At 45.2% G+C, this 17,184-nt stretch overlaps 1 protein-coding gene across 1 annotated transcript; it reads right to left on the bottom strand.

Moving 5' to 3' along the window:
- Window positions 1-544: 544 nt before the first annotated feature.
- On the bottom strand, window positions 545-13,477 carry lzts1 (leucine zipper, putative tumor suppressor 1). Its single transcript, XM_056294003.1, has 9 exons — window positions 13,418-13,477; window positions 10,257-10,603; window positions 9,947-10,084; window positions 8,599-8,761; window positions 8,067-8,458; window positions 7,779-7,952; window positions 6,761-6,892; window positions 6,410-6,604; window positions 545-1,298 (listed from the first exon to the last, which is right to left on the bottom strand). Exons 2-9 carry the CDS (start codon window positions 10,485-10,487, stop codon window positions 744-746), a joined length of 1,980 nt encoding a protein of 659 aa, XP_056149978.1. The 5' UTR covers window positions 10,488-10,603; window positions 13,418-13,477; the 3' UTR covers window positions 545-743.
- Between the last annotated feature and the right edge of the window lie 3,707 nt (window positions 13,478-17,184).

Genomic DNA, 17,184 nt, shown 5'->3' on the forward strand with positions numbered 1-17,184 from the left:
CGTACTTTACATTATGATGAGTCATGAAACTTAAAGAGCTTGTCTTCTCTTAAAGGAGTCAGACTCTGAGAAGTGTGTGTGTTTGTGAATATACAGAAACGTAACAGGAATATATAGCAGTCTCCGACTTAGAGCTTTGAAATGGAAGTAGGAGATATCATCTCCGGCGGCATAGCCGAATCTCATGCTGGGGCATTAACGTTAACGGGGCGCTGTCATTGCTCATGCCGGATGGGGGTAAAAATGTGAAGAAGCTTAAATGCCATGCTTGTCATGTGACGTCATCATGCATTAATCATGGAAAAGATAAATCATACGCCGTCTGCCCTGATTCTGTGTACAGCTAGTCGTCTGTGTTTTAGATAATGACACATAACTGACTTGACGAGTTTCTCTGTGAAAGCTACTGGTCCTTGAGCTGGAAAACATTCTTTAATGACCACTAGATAACCCACTATTTACTTTTGAAATTATATGAGGGTTAGTGCAAACTGCTAGTTCACCTTTTTGTTTTGTTTTAAATAACTTGTGACCTGGAGGCCGAGTCAATATAATGAGACATCAGATTTTGCAGATGTTGTTAAATATTTCTTCTAACCTTACAACTACAGTAGCAGAGAAAATGACACAAGTATATATGCCTGTGAAGTGTAAGTGTCCTTATATGTGGTAATAAAACAGTCCAGTACCGATATCACGACAAAATTTGTGTGAGTGCGTGGCCCATTCCATCCCCAGGCCCTTCAAATCTCAGTGGCAATAACATCGTCGTATGTTTGTAACCCTGAGCTGTAGGTAATGTCCACGTCAAGCTCCGTGCGGCTCTCCAGTTCAGTGGTCAGTTCCTTTAGGATCCTCTCGAGGTCCTGGTTCTTCTTGTGCATCTGCAGGTAGTTGATCTGGAGCTGCTTCTGGTATTTTATTACTCTGTCCTTCTCCTTATTCCATGTCTGCCTCTCCTTCTCAAAGCTGCTGGACAGCCTCTCTTGAGCCTCCTTCTCCTCCTTCAGCTGTCCTTTCAGTCTCTCTACCTCTCTCTGGAAGTACTCTATGGAGGCATGTCCCATGTCCCCCTCACCCAGGCCCTGGGTAGCGGTGCATGTCCTCTGGTTTAGTCCTTCCAGTGCCTGGGCCTGAGCCAGAGCTTGAGCCTCAAGTTTCAAGCTCTGCTGATGTCTCTGCTCTTTGGCCATGGCGAGATCCTGCTTCATCCCCTGGATATCTGTCTCCAGTTTGCCCACTTTCTCTCTCAGCAAGTCAGCCTCATTCTTCTTACGCTGGAGTTCGTTTTGGCAAACCTAAAAGAGAGAAATAGTCACACCGCTGTCAGCAATCGATGTCAGAGGCTCAAATTTGACCAAAATTTAATTTAGGGGCCTTCCCCAAACCACTCCCTACACACTTCACCGTCAAGTGTCACTCCACGTTAAATGATACTCACAGGTGCTGAGTGCCCTTACAGTTAATGGGAAGTATATAAATACAACTGGTAACTATGGAGCCCCCTCACCACTACATTCACCGGAAGCAGGATGCAACCCCACAAAGGCTCCCGGTAGACACTTTGCTCTGCTATCGCTCAGTCTTTCGGTGTATGAACACCTTGAAAGGCAACCATATAAAGTGTAAGAAATGACTGAGAGCCACAACTTGATATTTTTTTAAATTGCAATTGTGCTTGTGTACATTTTAGAAATGTTCAATTATTTTGTGATAGTTGTACTCCTGCAATCCGTGGGAAGGCCAGTAAATTAGCCAGGCATGGGAATCATGGAAGAACAGGAGTGTCTTGTCATTCACACCTGAGCCTTAATATTACTACTGCATCTGCTAGTACTTCCGGCTGCTCCCATTAGGGGGCGCCACAGCGGATCATCAGTTTCCATCTCTTCCTGTCCTCTGCATCATCCTCTATCACGCCAGCTACCTGCATGTCCTCCCTCACCACATCCATAAACCTCCTTTTTGTCCTTCCTCTTTTCCTCTTCCCTGGCAGCTCCATATTCAGCATCCTTCTCCCAATATACCCAGCATCTCTCCTCCACACATGTCCAAACCATCTCAATCTTGCCTCTCTTGCTTTGTCTTCAAACCGTCCAAACTGAGCTGTCCCTCTAATATACTCATTCCTAATCCTGTCCTTCTTCATCACTCCCAGTGAAAATCTTAATATCTTCAGCTCTGCCACCTCCAGCTCTGCCTCCTGTCTTTTGGTCAGTGCCACTCTCTCCAAACCATATAACATAGCTGGCCTCACAACCATCTTGTAAACCTTCCCTTTAACTCTTGCTGGTACCCTTCTGTCGCAAATCATGCCTGACACTCTTTTCCACCCACTCCACCCTGTCTGCACTCTCTTCTTCACCTCTCTTCTGCACTCCCCGTTATTTTGAACAGTTGACCCCAAGTATTTAAACTCTACGCCTTTGTCACCTCTACTCCTTGCGTCCTCACCATTCTGCTGTCCTCCCTCTTGTTCACACATGTATTCCGTCTTGCTCCTTCTGACTTTCATTCCTCTTCTCTCCAGTGCATACCTCCACTCTCCAGGCTCTCCTCAACTTGCTCCCTACTCTCGCTACAAATCAATGTCATCCGCAAACATCATAGTCCATGGAGACTCCTGCCTGATCTCGCTCATCAACCTGTCCATCACCATTATAACTAAGCAAATTGACCAACTGCGGTCTTTATTTGATTTAATGTCCAGACAACTGACAGTTTCTTGAGTTTTGGAGTTGGCCGAAGTTGACTCAGTGTGATGATATAGGCACACTTTGCAAAGACAGAACGTACAAACGGCTTGAACGAGACCTTCTTTTAAATGTGCTAATAAAACAACCAATTAGGTCATTATCATAATAACCACTACTCACTCCCAGTCATCTTTTGCAGCATTTCTTTTTTCGTTCAATTGCCTTGTTTTTTGTCCTGAACTTGACTCACCATAGCACTATAACAACCGTGCACTGTCAAATCAGTTGCACATTTCCCCCCCATTGGATATGTCATATATCATATGCACACATCCCAAAGGTCACAGTAAAAAGTGTAACCTGCACTTATACAATGCCTCCTCCATTTCTCAGCCTTCTACTCCCTTAAAGGTGGAGTTGCATTTTGTAAGTCAGCCTCGACGTACACCCGCGCTGAAACAATTAGTCGATTAATCGATTACAATTTTGGCGTCGATTTATTGTTTGAGTTATCCATCCAGTAAGAATACCAGGCACTTGTTTGTTGCAGTTTCATGAATGCTAAGATTGGCTTGCCTTCCTCTGATTTGCGTCATTATGAAATGCATACTTGAGGGTTGTTTTTTTTAGCTGTTGGTCAAACTGAGTACTGAGTAAACAGTTTTAAGACATCACGCTGGACTCTGGAAACCCGAGATAGGCGTTCTTCAGTGTTTTTGACTTTTAACAGACTGATGGCCCGTGTCCACTGCATGGTACCGGCTTGACTCGACTCGACTCTACTCGCTTTTGGTACCAGCTACTTTTCTGGATTTCGTTTGCCACTACAGAGAGTACTCCCTCAGTGTAGCTGGTCGTCATAGCGATGCTGCGTGAAAGTGCCGTGACATCATCTACCTTCAGCACGACACACAGTTTAGAGCAGGGGTCCCCAACCACCGGGCCACGGAACGGCACCGGGCCGCACAGCACTTGCTACCGGGCCGCAAGGAAACAATATGATATACAATATTCAAATAAAAGCCCGGTCCGGCCATGTGGACCGTGTACCGCTAGAGGGCTTTTAATTTGAAATGGATACTTGAAACGTGTGTACAGTGACGCAATTTTATCACGCATCACGTGGCATTCGGCAGACCAATGGTTACTAACTTCATAACTCAGAGACGCACTCGGTCCACTCGCTACTAGCAGCTAGTTAGCTACCACGAGTACCGGTAAAACCAAACAAACGTCGCTTGAGAGTTTCTTCGGAAGAGTTAGGGGGAGATAAGAGGTCTAATGACGACGATAAAGCAGAGGCCGAGACAGCAAAAAAAGAAAAAGAAAAGAAAAGAAAGCTTCCTTCAATAGGAAGTACTAGTTGTATTGCTAATGCTACTTAGTGGCTAGTCGTATTGCTAATGCTACTTAATAGCGTGTATTGCTAAGGCTACTTAGTGGCTAGTCGTGTTGCTAATGCTACTTAATAGCGTGTATTGCTAAGGCTACTTAGTGGCTAGTCGTATTGCTAATGCTACTTAATAGCGTGTATTGCTAAGGCTACTTAGTGGCTAGTCGTGTTGCTAAGGCTAAGAAGCCTTTCACTATCGGCGAAGAATTGATTCTGCCTGCTGCCAAGGACATGTGCCGTGAACTGTCGGGGGAAGCTGCAGCTAACAAGGTGGCAAAGGTTCTTCTGTCGGCTACCACAGTTTCATGGAGAACTGACGAAACTGGTGAGTTACAATGTTGTTGTATGTTGTGTTAATGCGAGAAAAATATGCGCTTGTGTGTTTAATATCCAAACGTTACTTTAAATGCTATGATACTATTGACCTATAAACCTAATCTATATTCCGGTCGTTATTAACCCACCCCCTCCCCTCCCTCGGTCCCTCAGAATATCGGCGTTCTGGCCCTGCCAGTTCTGAGTTTTAATTGTCTAGCCAGAGACTTTTATTTTGATACCGTCTGACACTCGTGTAACAGACAGCATCCTGGGAATAAGAGATCAGTTCGTTAGTTATGATCCTCCTTCTCGGTAGCTTTTGAACGCGTTCTCTGTAAGTAAAAGTAAAATAAAAACACGAATGAATGTTGATCTAAGTTAAAGTACATTTACCTGTGAAATGAGTGAAGTTGTATTAGACAGCGCGTTTCTGTTGATTCCGTACATAACAGTTTACCTCGTAGTTGCCATATATGCTACCGCTAGCCTAGCTACATGCTACATTTATTCCGTAACGTATTTGTGAGATTCATATTTCCTTCTACTTACTGGTACATGTATTTGTATTTCAGTTTCACGCCATTTTCATAATAAAGCTCTCGACGTCACCCCCGGTGTGCGAGATACGTTATGTGGAGGTGTTGATCTTGCTGGGTAATGGAATAAGGCATTCTGTGAGGCCAGTACAGTTGGGGACCCCTGCTTCAGAGACTTCGTGGTAGACCTCGTTACGCCTTGCTCGATCCTTTTGTTGGCAACCAAACAGAAGAACGTCCGCACCTCCTGCTCCGTCAACCGCGGCGTGTTTTTGGCGTTGGGGTTGGCGTTTAATCGAGTGATGTTAGGGCAGGAAAAAATGAAATAAAATGCTGCTGCTTCAGTAGCTTGGCTGTTTAAAATTGACCGGTTTGGGCAGGATGTCCCATGCAAAGCAATGACAACACAGTGATAATAATAATAATAATAATAATAATATAATTATTATAATAATTATCCAATCATCTATTATCCAAACCGCTTAGCCTGCTGTCAGTATCACGGAGATGCTGGAGCCTATCCTAGCAGTCACTGGGTGGGAGGCAGGGAGACACCCTGATATCTATATATCTCTATCTATCTATCTATCTATCTATCTATCTATCTATCTATCTATCTATCTATCTATCTATCTATCTATATATATCAACATGGATACAGGAAAAACGATTTTGATACATTGCAGTACAGGCCTGTTTTGTACGTCTCGCACTCATCAGCTCCGTGTTGATATTCCGCTCCTCATTAGTGAAGCACTGAAAACACCATTGACGGTTTCGGAAAAAAACGCTATATTATATATATATAAAATTATAATATAATATTAAAATTATTATAGTTATTAATATTATTATAATTGAGTATTATAATGACTCCTAGTGATGATTGTCTCTAACCAATCAGTGGTCTGCAGTGTTTTCACGTCAGCTTTTAGTATCGGCTCAGCTCATTTGGAACCTCGATGGAGGTGGTGCCAAAAACAGTACCAGGTACTATCCCCAACGTTTGCCTAATGGAAAACCAAAAAAAAATCGAGTCGAATCGAGCCGGTACCATGCAGTGGAAAAGGGCCATAAATGATTAATGGAACAAGTTGCAGCCCTAATGTACTCTCACTAATGGAGGGTTTTATTGGCCACCTCCCCTCAGAAGGGTTTGGAATGCCTTTCAATATGGCGGAGGCATCATGCAAATGTGCAAACGGATTGTGAAAGAGGAGGTTGTAAGGTGTGGATTGTAAAATGCCAATGACATGTTTATTACTCAAAAGGTTATGGTCACACAAGTGCTAGCTAACAGATTCTGTGGGTCAGTAAAAAAACAGTAAAAGCACTTTAAGGTAGGAAGGCTACCTTTCACAATAATGCTTTCATAACACAGGCAACATGTTGGCATTGCACTGTATATTTCCTCATTTGATCTGTCAGCTGCACTGAATTGCTGTGAAATAGGCAAAAACACCAACCTCAACCTCGACTGTGCGAGAGTGGATCTTGTCCTCGTGTTCTTTGTTCTGTTTCTCCAGTGCCTCCATCTTTGCAGCGATTTCTTTCAGGGATGCCTTAAGGCTGACAATCTCATTCAGCTTGTGGCTGATGTCTGCTTGGCAGTCTCTCAACTGCTGCTTTAGCAAGAATATCTCCCCTGTCTTCTGGCACACCTACACTTGGACAGAAACAATGATGAAAGTGAAATACTGTGAAATTGTATGTTATGTAGCATTTCTTGAAATTTTGATGTACAGAGAGGTTTCAAATACATTGGCGATCACACACACAACCCAAACACCCACGCACAACACAAACTCCCAACTCACCTCCCATTGGCTCTCCTCCAGTGTGGGAGTTAGCCGTGTACTCTGTGTCTCATAGGCCCTCAGTCTGATTTCGACGAGATCTTTCTCCTGAGTCAACTTGGAGATAGTTACCTGAAGGCTGTCCTTTTCTTCCTGTGCAGCAGATCATTTTACATTTTATTCTGTGTGAAGGTTGGGATAGCTACACAGGTGCTATTGTTTTTCGCTCACATTGGAAAAAAAAAGAAAAAAGGATTTGTTTTACTAAGTATAAACATTTACATAGAGTATAGTTGTATAACAAAGACACACTGTGCCATCAGTGCAAAGCATATCTGTTGTGTTGTCTTTGTTGTGAACAAAACGATATGGCTTGAACGAGATTCAATGAGATTCTGGTTCAACAGAGCAAAAATGGGCTCGTCTGAATCATTATTTAGCCAACCAACAACCCAGAAAAGTAAGCTGACACATCAGAAACACTTATCAAAAAGATTGATTTGTTTGAGCACATTAAAGGTGATAGAGCACGTCTTATTTGCATCTCTGTCGATGGTGTTTCGGTGAAGTCCTACCTTGAATGAAACTGCATGGGCAATATCAAGTGATAGAATATGAGAAGAAGTGAAGACAGAGACAGAATAATATTGGCGGGGCAGAAAAATGTATTTTGCCAATTTTCTTCCCAGTGAGGATTATGATGTTGATTAAAAAAAAAAAGCGAACTCATGAACATCTTACAACAGCATATATTTTTAGATGCATTTACTCACTAGCATTTTTGGAGAGGGTCACAACCCCCAAATCTATAGAGATGATGCATGCAGTTAAACATGAGACTAAATGTCAGTTTGTGAGTGAGCTAGAGGTCAGGTCCATGAGGAGCTTTGCATCTAAAAAAACAATATGGTGTTTACAATACGGATTGTATGCTTGCTGTCCTTCTAAGGAGGGAAGGGAGGAGGTATAAGAAGGAGACGAAGTAGAGGGGCGGAGAGGTGAAGAAAAGATAAGAGGGGAGATGAGAAGGTGAGCCGACCTGGAGTTTATTGACTTGCAGCTGAAGTGCTTGCTGTGTTCTAGCGGCCCTCTGGGAGACCTGTCGTAGTTTAGTGGAGCAGCGCTGCTTCAGCCCCTCCATCTCCTCAGCACAGTATCTTTGCCTGTTCTCAAACAGTTGGCACGTGTCTGCCTCTTTCTCCTCAAAGCTCACCTGTAGAATAACAAGGATGAATGCCTAGTAAAGGAAGACTGTTTTCATTATAGTGGATGATCAAAAGCACTCATCTACCATAGAATTGCAAGCTGTTTGTTGAAAGTTTGGTACCTGGAGCTCTTGCAGTTCGCATTCTCTTTCCAGCAGTCTTTGTTCCAAGCGCTCGATTAGCAGCTCGTCTGTAGTGATAGGGGAGCGTACCCCACCCCCTGTTTCAGAGAGTGGGCTCGGCTGGTCTGCAGAGGGTAGGGAGCCAGAATCCCCATTAGCCTCAAATGTTAACCCTCCATCATTTGCAGAAACCTTGTAGCTAGAGCAGGGGTTAATGCCATTCCCGCTGGCCCATGGAGGAAAATTGGGTGGTTGTCCTGGGCTGAGGCCATTTGCTGGAGCTGAGCTGCCCACAATGTGAGTGACAGGGCCTGTGAAAGCACTTAGGCTGCCACTGGTGCTGTGGGTGGGCAAACTAGACATGGAGTTGTGCCCAGAGTCAGAGAAAGTCCCTAGGAGTAATGGAGAATTGTCCGTCAAAATCGTATTCATCTGAAATATTGTCTAATCACTCCAAGTGATGATGTTTTAATGTGCAAATATCAATATCACAGGCATATAATAACAAAATTGACCAATCAATTTGCAAAACCTGAGAAGGTGTCTTGCTTGTGACCGTGGGTGTCCGGGCTCTTTGTTTTCTCTGGCGGACTGAGAAAATGGTCTAAGCCAAGGGTGTTGTCTGCAGAACTTGTACTTTGAGGAGTCACTGGCTTGAAGGCAGTTGAATGGTTCAGTGATTTCTCAGCAGTGGTCTAATAAACCGAAATGATAAAATAATAAGTTTGTAATTTTTTTCCCCATTTTTTTGGGCGTGCTAATAGCTTGGCAATAAACAGATACCGCTGTAATCTTCAACAGGATCATCAAATTAGGTTACAAAGAACAAAGAAAAGTCTCAGACATGTAAGTCAGAACTACTGGTCTTCACAGAGATTAGTATTGTTGCATGCTGGGGTCTGACGCAAATGAAAAGAATAAAGCCTTTGTTCTGAGAATGTCCATGAGTATCAGCTATGGAAACAGTGAAGCGTACAGAACCTTTCTACAGGCAGACTCTATTAAAAGCTACACAGCAGCAACTGGAAGTAAAATCCACTAGTCTGTCATAAGGCAGAAAACTCATTTCGAAGATGAACTTATACTCCATGTGTCCCATCTGTGCTGTCTTGGAACATCACCACACCTCCTTTCCTTTCTGTCCTCCTCTCCTCCCCTATGTATGTAACATCTTTCCAGAATGTGCTGTCTGAGGGAAGATGAATAGCCTCACTCTGTGATATTAATAATATGAGTTGCTGCTGGAGTATGAGGTAAAGCCTGTGAAGTCAGCATTCCTTCTCACTGACTTCATGACCAGAGGTAGGATGCCATTACCTGTTTTCCTTTCACAATCTCTCTCTCGCTCTCTTCTCACTCTCACTGCCAGCGTTGTCCCCTCTGTTTGCCTCGTGCTTTGTCTCTCTCTGTATCCCTCTACCCCACCACCACCCTCTCTCCAGGGGCATAAGGCCCTATTGAATAGACTTGGTGTTTGCATCTCTGGCACAGAAATTACTCCTCTGAGAAGATCAAGGCATTCTTAGGACACCAGTCTGGGAGGGGATGATTATTAATTTTTGAAGGTCAGTGTAGGTTTTGTGGAATGGCGGCTACCTATTGAAGAATCCACTGTGCAACTTTAATGTCGAACTTTACCACTGCGTTTATCAATGTGACCTTTCATTATGTAATATGACCTGTTATTGGCTTCACTTATACACATAGCAGTAATTAAGTATAGTATGTGAGAAAGCAGCATTCTATGTAAAACTTTTATAATGATACAACAAGGCACGTAGTTAAATACAAAAAAGTAGTGTGTCCCTCCTCAATGCATTGCCATCGATGTATTTTGTGCAACTAGGCAAATTTAATTTTGTATTGGGCGGTTTGCTTACCCTTTCTGCCATTTTCCCTGGCATGGGCAGTAGTTTGGGTGGCAGTCGTCCATCTGGTTCCACATCACTGTTCCCTCCTTGTGTATGGTCCTCCATCGGTACTAGTCTGTGACAGATGGACCTGGGTTTATGGCTCACCTTGTAGAAAGCAGGAAACACATCTCATTAACTGAGTGCTTTTTTCATTTAGATATTTTCAATGTTTTTGCTGCCATATTTTAAAATCCTAAATGATACACAAGTTGTATCCCGTGCAAAAAATATGGTTTTGACTCATCTTCTCCCTGCTTGCCTTGAGAGCCATTTATACCTTGATGTAAAAGAAATCCTCGCTTCGTCCAGACTGGGAATGGGAGATGCTCTTGGGGGGATGACTGGAGGATGAAGACCCCTGAGTAAAGCCACATACCAGTAGCCCATCCAGGCTGCGGCCTCCTGTCTTCCTGTGATGACTTGTTCCTTTTTTTGGCCTGTGTTCAGATGCCCGGCAGTGCTTGTTGCTGAGGCTGTGGCCGCTGATAAGGCTGCTGACACTACCCATGGTCCTGCAGACATAGGTGAGGACAGGTCGGGACTGGAGTCTGGGTGGTCAGTTTATACCAAGATGAAGGGAGGACACTAGTCATGACCCTGGAGAGGAACTGTCAATGGCTTCATCTGCAAGACAATAAAAAAACACAAGCAAAATACAGGGAATGAGCATCTGGGTGGTGTGGCGTTCTATTCTGTTGCCTACCAACATGGGGATCACCATTTTGAATCCCTGTGTTACCTCCAGCTTGGTTGGGCATCCCTACAGACACAATTGGTTGCGTCTGCGGGTGGGAAGCTGGATGTGGGTATGTGTCCTGGTTGTTGCACTAGCACCTCCTCTGGTTGATCGGGGCGCCTGTTTGGGAGGGAGGGGGAACTGGGGGGAATGGCGTGATCCTCCCATGCGCTGCGTCCCCCTGGCAAAACTCCTCACTGTCAGGTGAAAAGAAGCGGCTGGCAACTCCACATGTATCGGAGGAGGCATGTGGTAGTCTGCAGCCCTCCCTGGATCGGCAGAGGGGGTGGAGCAGCGACCGGGACGGCTCGGAAGAGTGGGGTAATTGGCCAAATTCAACTGGGGAGAAAAAAGGGGGGGAAATACAGGAAATGTTGTTGTAGTGAAGTTGCATCGACCGCAGCAGTGTTTCAAAATGCTTGCAATCTCCGTCCTTGAGAAAAACAGGTTTTTGTCAAAGTCGCCCGGCACTATTATTCTTTTGTTATACATGACGTTTTTGATTATGGCCTAGCAGTAGGGTGCTTGCATTTCTGCTTTGTTTGTATTGTTTAACTGCATTGTTACCTACTGTATTTAAGTTCAAACTTGCAGTCAACAGATGTGTTCACATTTACAAAGCAAACATGGTAGAAGAACTACCTTGGCACTCTGCCTGGCTTTGTGCAGCTAGATTTATGGCTCAGCCGTTGATCTTGACAAATAACCCTTGGGTGCCCTTCCTCTAAACAAACTGGTAATTAGGCTACTTCACTCAACACCTGGCATACTACACTGTAACCTCAATATCACAGTGTAATACATGTAGCATGTTTTTTTTTTCTTCAGCAGTTCAACGACACACCAAGATTAAAGTCTCGAATCTACTGTAATGACCAAATGGTGTCACTACAAGATTTTGAGTGAGCTAAACACACTAAGGCACATCCTGGTATAGATTATAGTAAGACACATTTGCCTTTCATTTTTAACGTTCTGCCTTACAAACCCTAACGGCGTTTATTCACAGTGCTGTTAAGGGTTACAGATACCGATCCACTCCTCGTTCCACCGGTGCCGCCTCTACTTTACGGGGAACTGGGCCCCAGATGTTGCTGGTCATGATCTCTCATCCACAGGGGAAAGGTCTCTCCAGTATTTAGTTCAGAAGCAGAGAGCTACAAATTAGCTGATCAAGCCGGTGTGTTCCCCTTACCACCTGGTTGTCAGCCTTTAGGTTATTCCATCCATTATCCAAGCCGCTTAACCGAATTCGGGTCGCGAGGATGCTGGAGCCTATCCCAGCAGTCATTGGGCGGCAGCTGGGGAGACATCCTGGACATGCCGCCAGTCCCATTACAGGCCCAACACATTCACACCTAGGGACAATTTAGTACGGGCGATTCACCTGACCCACATGTCTTTGGACTATGTCAGGTCAAGTCAAGTCAATTTTATTTGTATAGTCCAGTATCACAAATTACAAATTTGCCTCTGGGCTTTACAGCAACACAACATCCTGTCCTTAGACCCTCTCATCGGATAAGGAACAACTCTCTAGAAAAACCCCTTTAACAGGGAGCAAAAATAGGAAGGGCCGTGGGAGGAAACCCACGCAGACACGGGGAGAACATGCAAACTCCGCACTGAGGATGACCCCCAAGGTTGGACAGCCCCGGGGCTCAAACCCAGGACCTTCTTGCTGTGAGGTCACCGCACTAACCACTGCGCCATCATGCCGCCAAGACTTGCGCAATTATAATAAAAACCTTGAGCCTTTAGGTTATTTGTACTGACAAACAACAAAAGCATGGACCAAACATGTTCCTACCTAAATTATTGAGCACACATAAAGACATGGACCCAGCAAGCTGCCATGATAGTTGCAGTGTAGTAGCAGGTTACACTTTGCTTGGGGATAAGCCATAGTTAATAATTGTTTGCACGGTCGTATTTGGAGGACACACTCAACTGTCAGTTTCATTGTTCAGGGAAGTTTGAATAGCGTGCACGAGGCGGTAGGTGTTGAATGATGACGGGGGTGTTGAAGGGGACTTTTGCTTTTCACCACCCGGGGAAAGTAGAATTAAAGGAATAAAACATGAATACAATGGATGTTCCGTGACCAGAATCATAACGAGAGCTACAAGGACTAATAGGGACTTATGGAGACTGACCGTACATGCAAAAGAAAGAGACACACACGTAAAACTGGGAATCAAGGGAAAGTTTGGGCGGTGGCTCTATGCCAGCCATTCAGAATGGAATAAAAAGATAGATGGCACATGCGAATGTTTATCTATTTATGGTGAATTTGTGATCAGGGCAAGGTGAATAACAACTAATCTTATTTTGCAAGAAGCTGTATAATCTTGAAAGGCAGTGTGCAGACAGCTACCTGGAAGTGGTCCAGCGCCGTCTTGACAAAATATCAAACCATAACAAAGCTTTTATGGAGGGATGAAACATAGAATACAATCTGCACCTCGAGCAGCTGCTGAAAACGTTGAATAATAGCACATGACATGCTCAAATTAGCGCCGTATAAATACAAAGTATAGCAGCACCACGTGTGTAAACAATCCCCCGACTGCTTCCCTCCCAGCCCGCGTGCACGTTTGCCTCGGGAGTCTAAACCTCCACTTCACTCCCGCGCCCGGATACTCTCCCCCAGTGTGAGGCTGTAGTGATAAAAAAAAAAAAACAATAGATTTTTTACTTACTGCCTGGTCAAACTAACCATCCATCTCTAGGGTCTCTGCGTGTCTGAGATTGTGTTTCCCCCGAACAGCCGCAAGCCAACGAACAGCAAGTAAAAAGGAAATCCTGACACTGTCACACCAGCCAGAAGGGTCTGCTCAATGTTATATGGATGGGGGGGTGGGTCTTCCAGCTTCTCTATTCAGCGGGAACCCAGCTTTGCATTATAACTGACATGTAAATTCAGATATATGTGTGTGTGTGTGTGTGTGTGTGTGTGTGTGCATTAGGGAGGTGTTCTAGGGTGGGGGCCCCCCCCAGGGGAGCCAGTGAACAACTAGACCGGCGTGTGCCGCTCAAGTGATTAACTTCTACCACTCACAAAGGATCCTTTACACCCCCCCATGTACTCCCTCTGTTCTCCCCACTATCACACACACACACACACAACCTCCCACCCCCCCACCCCTCGTTCCTCTATCGACTAACCGTGTTATAACCATTCATCCCTCCCTCCCTCCCTCCGTCCATCAATCCCTCCCTCTGTCCGTCTCATTGCTCTGTGCTCCGTGCCCTGCACCCACTCTGAACAAACAACCCTTCGGCTGGAGGGGGGGCAGGCAGGCAGGCAGTTGCCCTCTCCCTTTTCTCTCTTTGTCTGTTGAAGTGTGCCGCTCTTTGTGCGCACTCTTGTCTGCCAGTTGATGCATTCTTCCCGAACAGGCCGGGACCATGTTTGAGTGTTAAATAAATGGCTACTCCTCACAGTAAGAGGCCTGGAGAACTTTTGATTTCTTTTATGATTTACTGCCGTGCTGCCCGTTTGCCATTTGTGCCTTCACACACGTACATTCACACACACACACACACACACACACACACACACACACACACACACACACACACACTCATACACGCGCACACACACACACGGCGTTTACACTTTCACTCTGTTGTCTTTGTTGCAGCGGAGGCCTAAGCGGCAGAGCCCCCTGCATCCCGGGGAATACACGCTGTTGACAAAAAAGCTTGGGGATGAAATGCAATCGTACAGCAAGACATGAAAAGAGTATGAGGTACTTTGTTCCACACAGAAAAAAAGAAATGACGTGCCTTTAGTTCTTTCTTAAACGTTCTCGGGGGGGGGGGGGGCAACACATCGTTCCTTCTTGTAATCTGACATAAAGACTTCTTCTGAGCAGGATGTAAACTCCATAAGAGGAATACTGTGCTCAGCATTCACCAGCTGACCCCCGCTGATCAATTGATTGCATTGGCAATATTCAATAAAGACAAAATATGATGCAGAACAGGAACAAACAGGATTCTGTGAAAAGTCAACGCGTTTGGTGGTCTACCTTAATCGGGTCTGTGCAGGGATTTGCACTACAGACTGCGCGCTATCGTTTGAAAGCCGAAAACGTTTTAGCGCGAGGTGCTTTAAAAGAGTTATCTTTGCTCGCTGTGCAGTCACCGGCTAACTTTGACTGAGCTGTTTTGGTATCTCCACTGGAAGATCTTTTTCAGCCGCATCGCTCCCTACATCCTTTTCAGTAGACCGTCATTGTTACCCGATTAGGCCCATTCAAGTCCCAGCCTGCCTGTCTGAACAATGATCCGCCTGCTTTACTTTATGTGCCCGTCCACTCACTCGAAAGAATTTGTCTATTTCACTGGCAATTCACATGAATACGGGAGTAAATTGAAAATCTTTTATTACTTTATCATTCGAAATTTTTTTAATGTGCAGTGAAAATGATCCGACCGCAAGGCCTCTGAGTGGATGGCGTGATTTAATGCTCGGCGGATCGGTAGGGATAGGGCTTGTGAGTGGTAAAATGGGTGGGTGGGGTGGGGTGGGGGGATCAGATGGTGTGTGTGTCAGAAAGCGAGTGTGTGTGTGCATGTGTCTTCTGTGTTTGTGTGCATGCATGTGTGTGTTTGTGTGGTGTGCATGCATGCATGCTCTGTGTGTGTGTGGGGACGTGTGGGTGTGCATGCAGAAGCACCTCTATCTGATCGTTATCCATGTTTTGCAGTGTCTGCACAACAGTGTGTGCGTGCATGTGTGTGTGTGTGGGTACGTGCGCGCGCTCGCTCGCTCGCTCTCTGTATGTGTGTGAGCTTGGGGGTTGCCTTTGCTCTCGAGCCCCAGCTGACCTGCCCCGACACAAAGCCTTGCTCTGCAGAGCACCAGCTGACGCCCCCCTCCCAACCAATGTACCAACTCCTACGCACACAATACACACAAACAGACACACAGACCATAGCCAATCCATTGCCACAGTTAGTGGAAGGCAGCAGTATGCAATAAACCAAAACAACAAGATTTATACCTGCCGCATCAGGAGCATGAAACCCGGTGTTGTTCCCGCCGTACCTCCATGTCAACAGCGCCACCGTGCCAGATGGCCTCACAGTGACTGAAACTGTGTCAATGGTAATTTCTCAGGCCGTTGTTCAATTAATCCCTTTACATTGTTGTGCATATTTTTTTTTGGGTCAGCCTTACATCAGATACTGTTCAACAATAGTGCACATTTCTGTTTATTGTTTCAAAGCCATCTGCTTAAAAATCGTGTTGCACTTTAACTCTCCTTGTTCACAATGATGGTTTATTGTAAGGCCGTTTGCTGTTCAATCTTTGTTTGACTTACAGAATTTCATAGCTAAACATTTTACAAGTTAGTGCCATGAAATGTGTTTCAACTTTAGTTTTGTTTAAAAAAAAAATTAAAAAAAATATATATAGCGTTTTGTTCTTCCGGAAGCAGTGCTCAACAAATCACACACACACACATATATATATATATATATATATATATATATATATATACATACACACACACATAGTGTGTATTTAGTTGTGATGGTAAGAGAAATTCAGTCAACTTTCTTCATGTTGACCAGGCCCCCCCCCCCCTTTTCTCCCAATTATATCCGGCCACTTACCCCACTCTTCCAAGCTGTCCCGATCTCTGCCCCACCCCTCTGCCGATCCGGGGAGGGCTGCAGACTACCACATGCCTCCTCCAATACATGTGGAGTCGCCAGCCGCTTCTTTTCACCTGACAGTGATAAGTTTCACGGGGGGGGGGGCGTAGCGCATGGGAGGATCACGCTATTCCCCCCAGTTCCCCCTCCCCCTTGAAGAGGAGGCGCTAGTGCAGTGACCAGGACACATACCCACATCCGGCTTCCCACCCGCAGACACAGCCAATTGTGTCTGTAGGGGCGCCCGACCAAGCCGGGGGTAATACAGGGATTCGAACTAGCGATCACCGTGTTGGTAGGCAACGGAATAGACCGCCACGCGGCCGGATGCCCGTGAGAGGCCTTATTAACAATAGTCTGTATTCAGACAGTAAAATAACAACTGGACTGCATTATTAATCCACGAGGAGATACCTAAATCACACCATAGCAGACTGTCGGGTTCTTTCAATGAAGATTGCTGAATATATTGAGCCCACAGTCAGGCAGCGTGTTAGATAACCGGAATCAATCTCCGCTCCTCCTGAAGTTACTGATGTACAGATTACGAATCGCTTTCTGCCCCCCGATATTTCCCATCATGCCAAGGCATGACACATTCACTTCCAAACTGGGACTTGGCGGCAGAGCTGAGAGAGGAGAAAATGTGGAACAAAAACATCCAGTACATGACAGCCCAAAGTACATCTTCGGAGGTACGGTGAATTATTGAAAAGGAAAGCTCCTTTCCTCCCTCGTCCTCCGTGGCCCTGTCAAGAGATCGCGTTCGCGACCTCCTACCAAAGCGGTCTCACTC

Source organism: Lampris incognitus, chromosome 1 (assembly GCF_029633865.1).
Source record: "Lampris incognitus isolate fLamInc1 chromosome 1, fLamInc1.hap2, whole genome shotgun sequence".
NCBI classification, from domain to species: domain Eukaryota; kingdom Metazoa; phylum Chordata; class Actinopteri; order Lampriformes; family Lampridae; genus Lampris; species Lampris incognitus.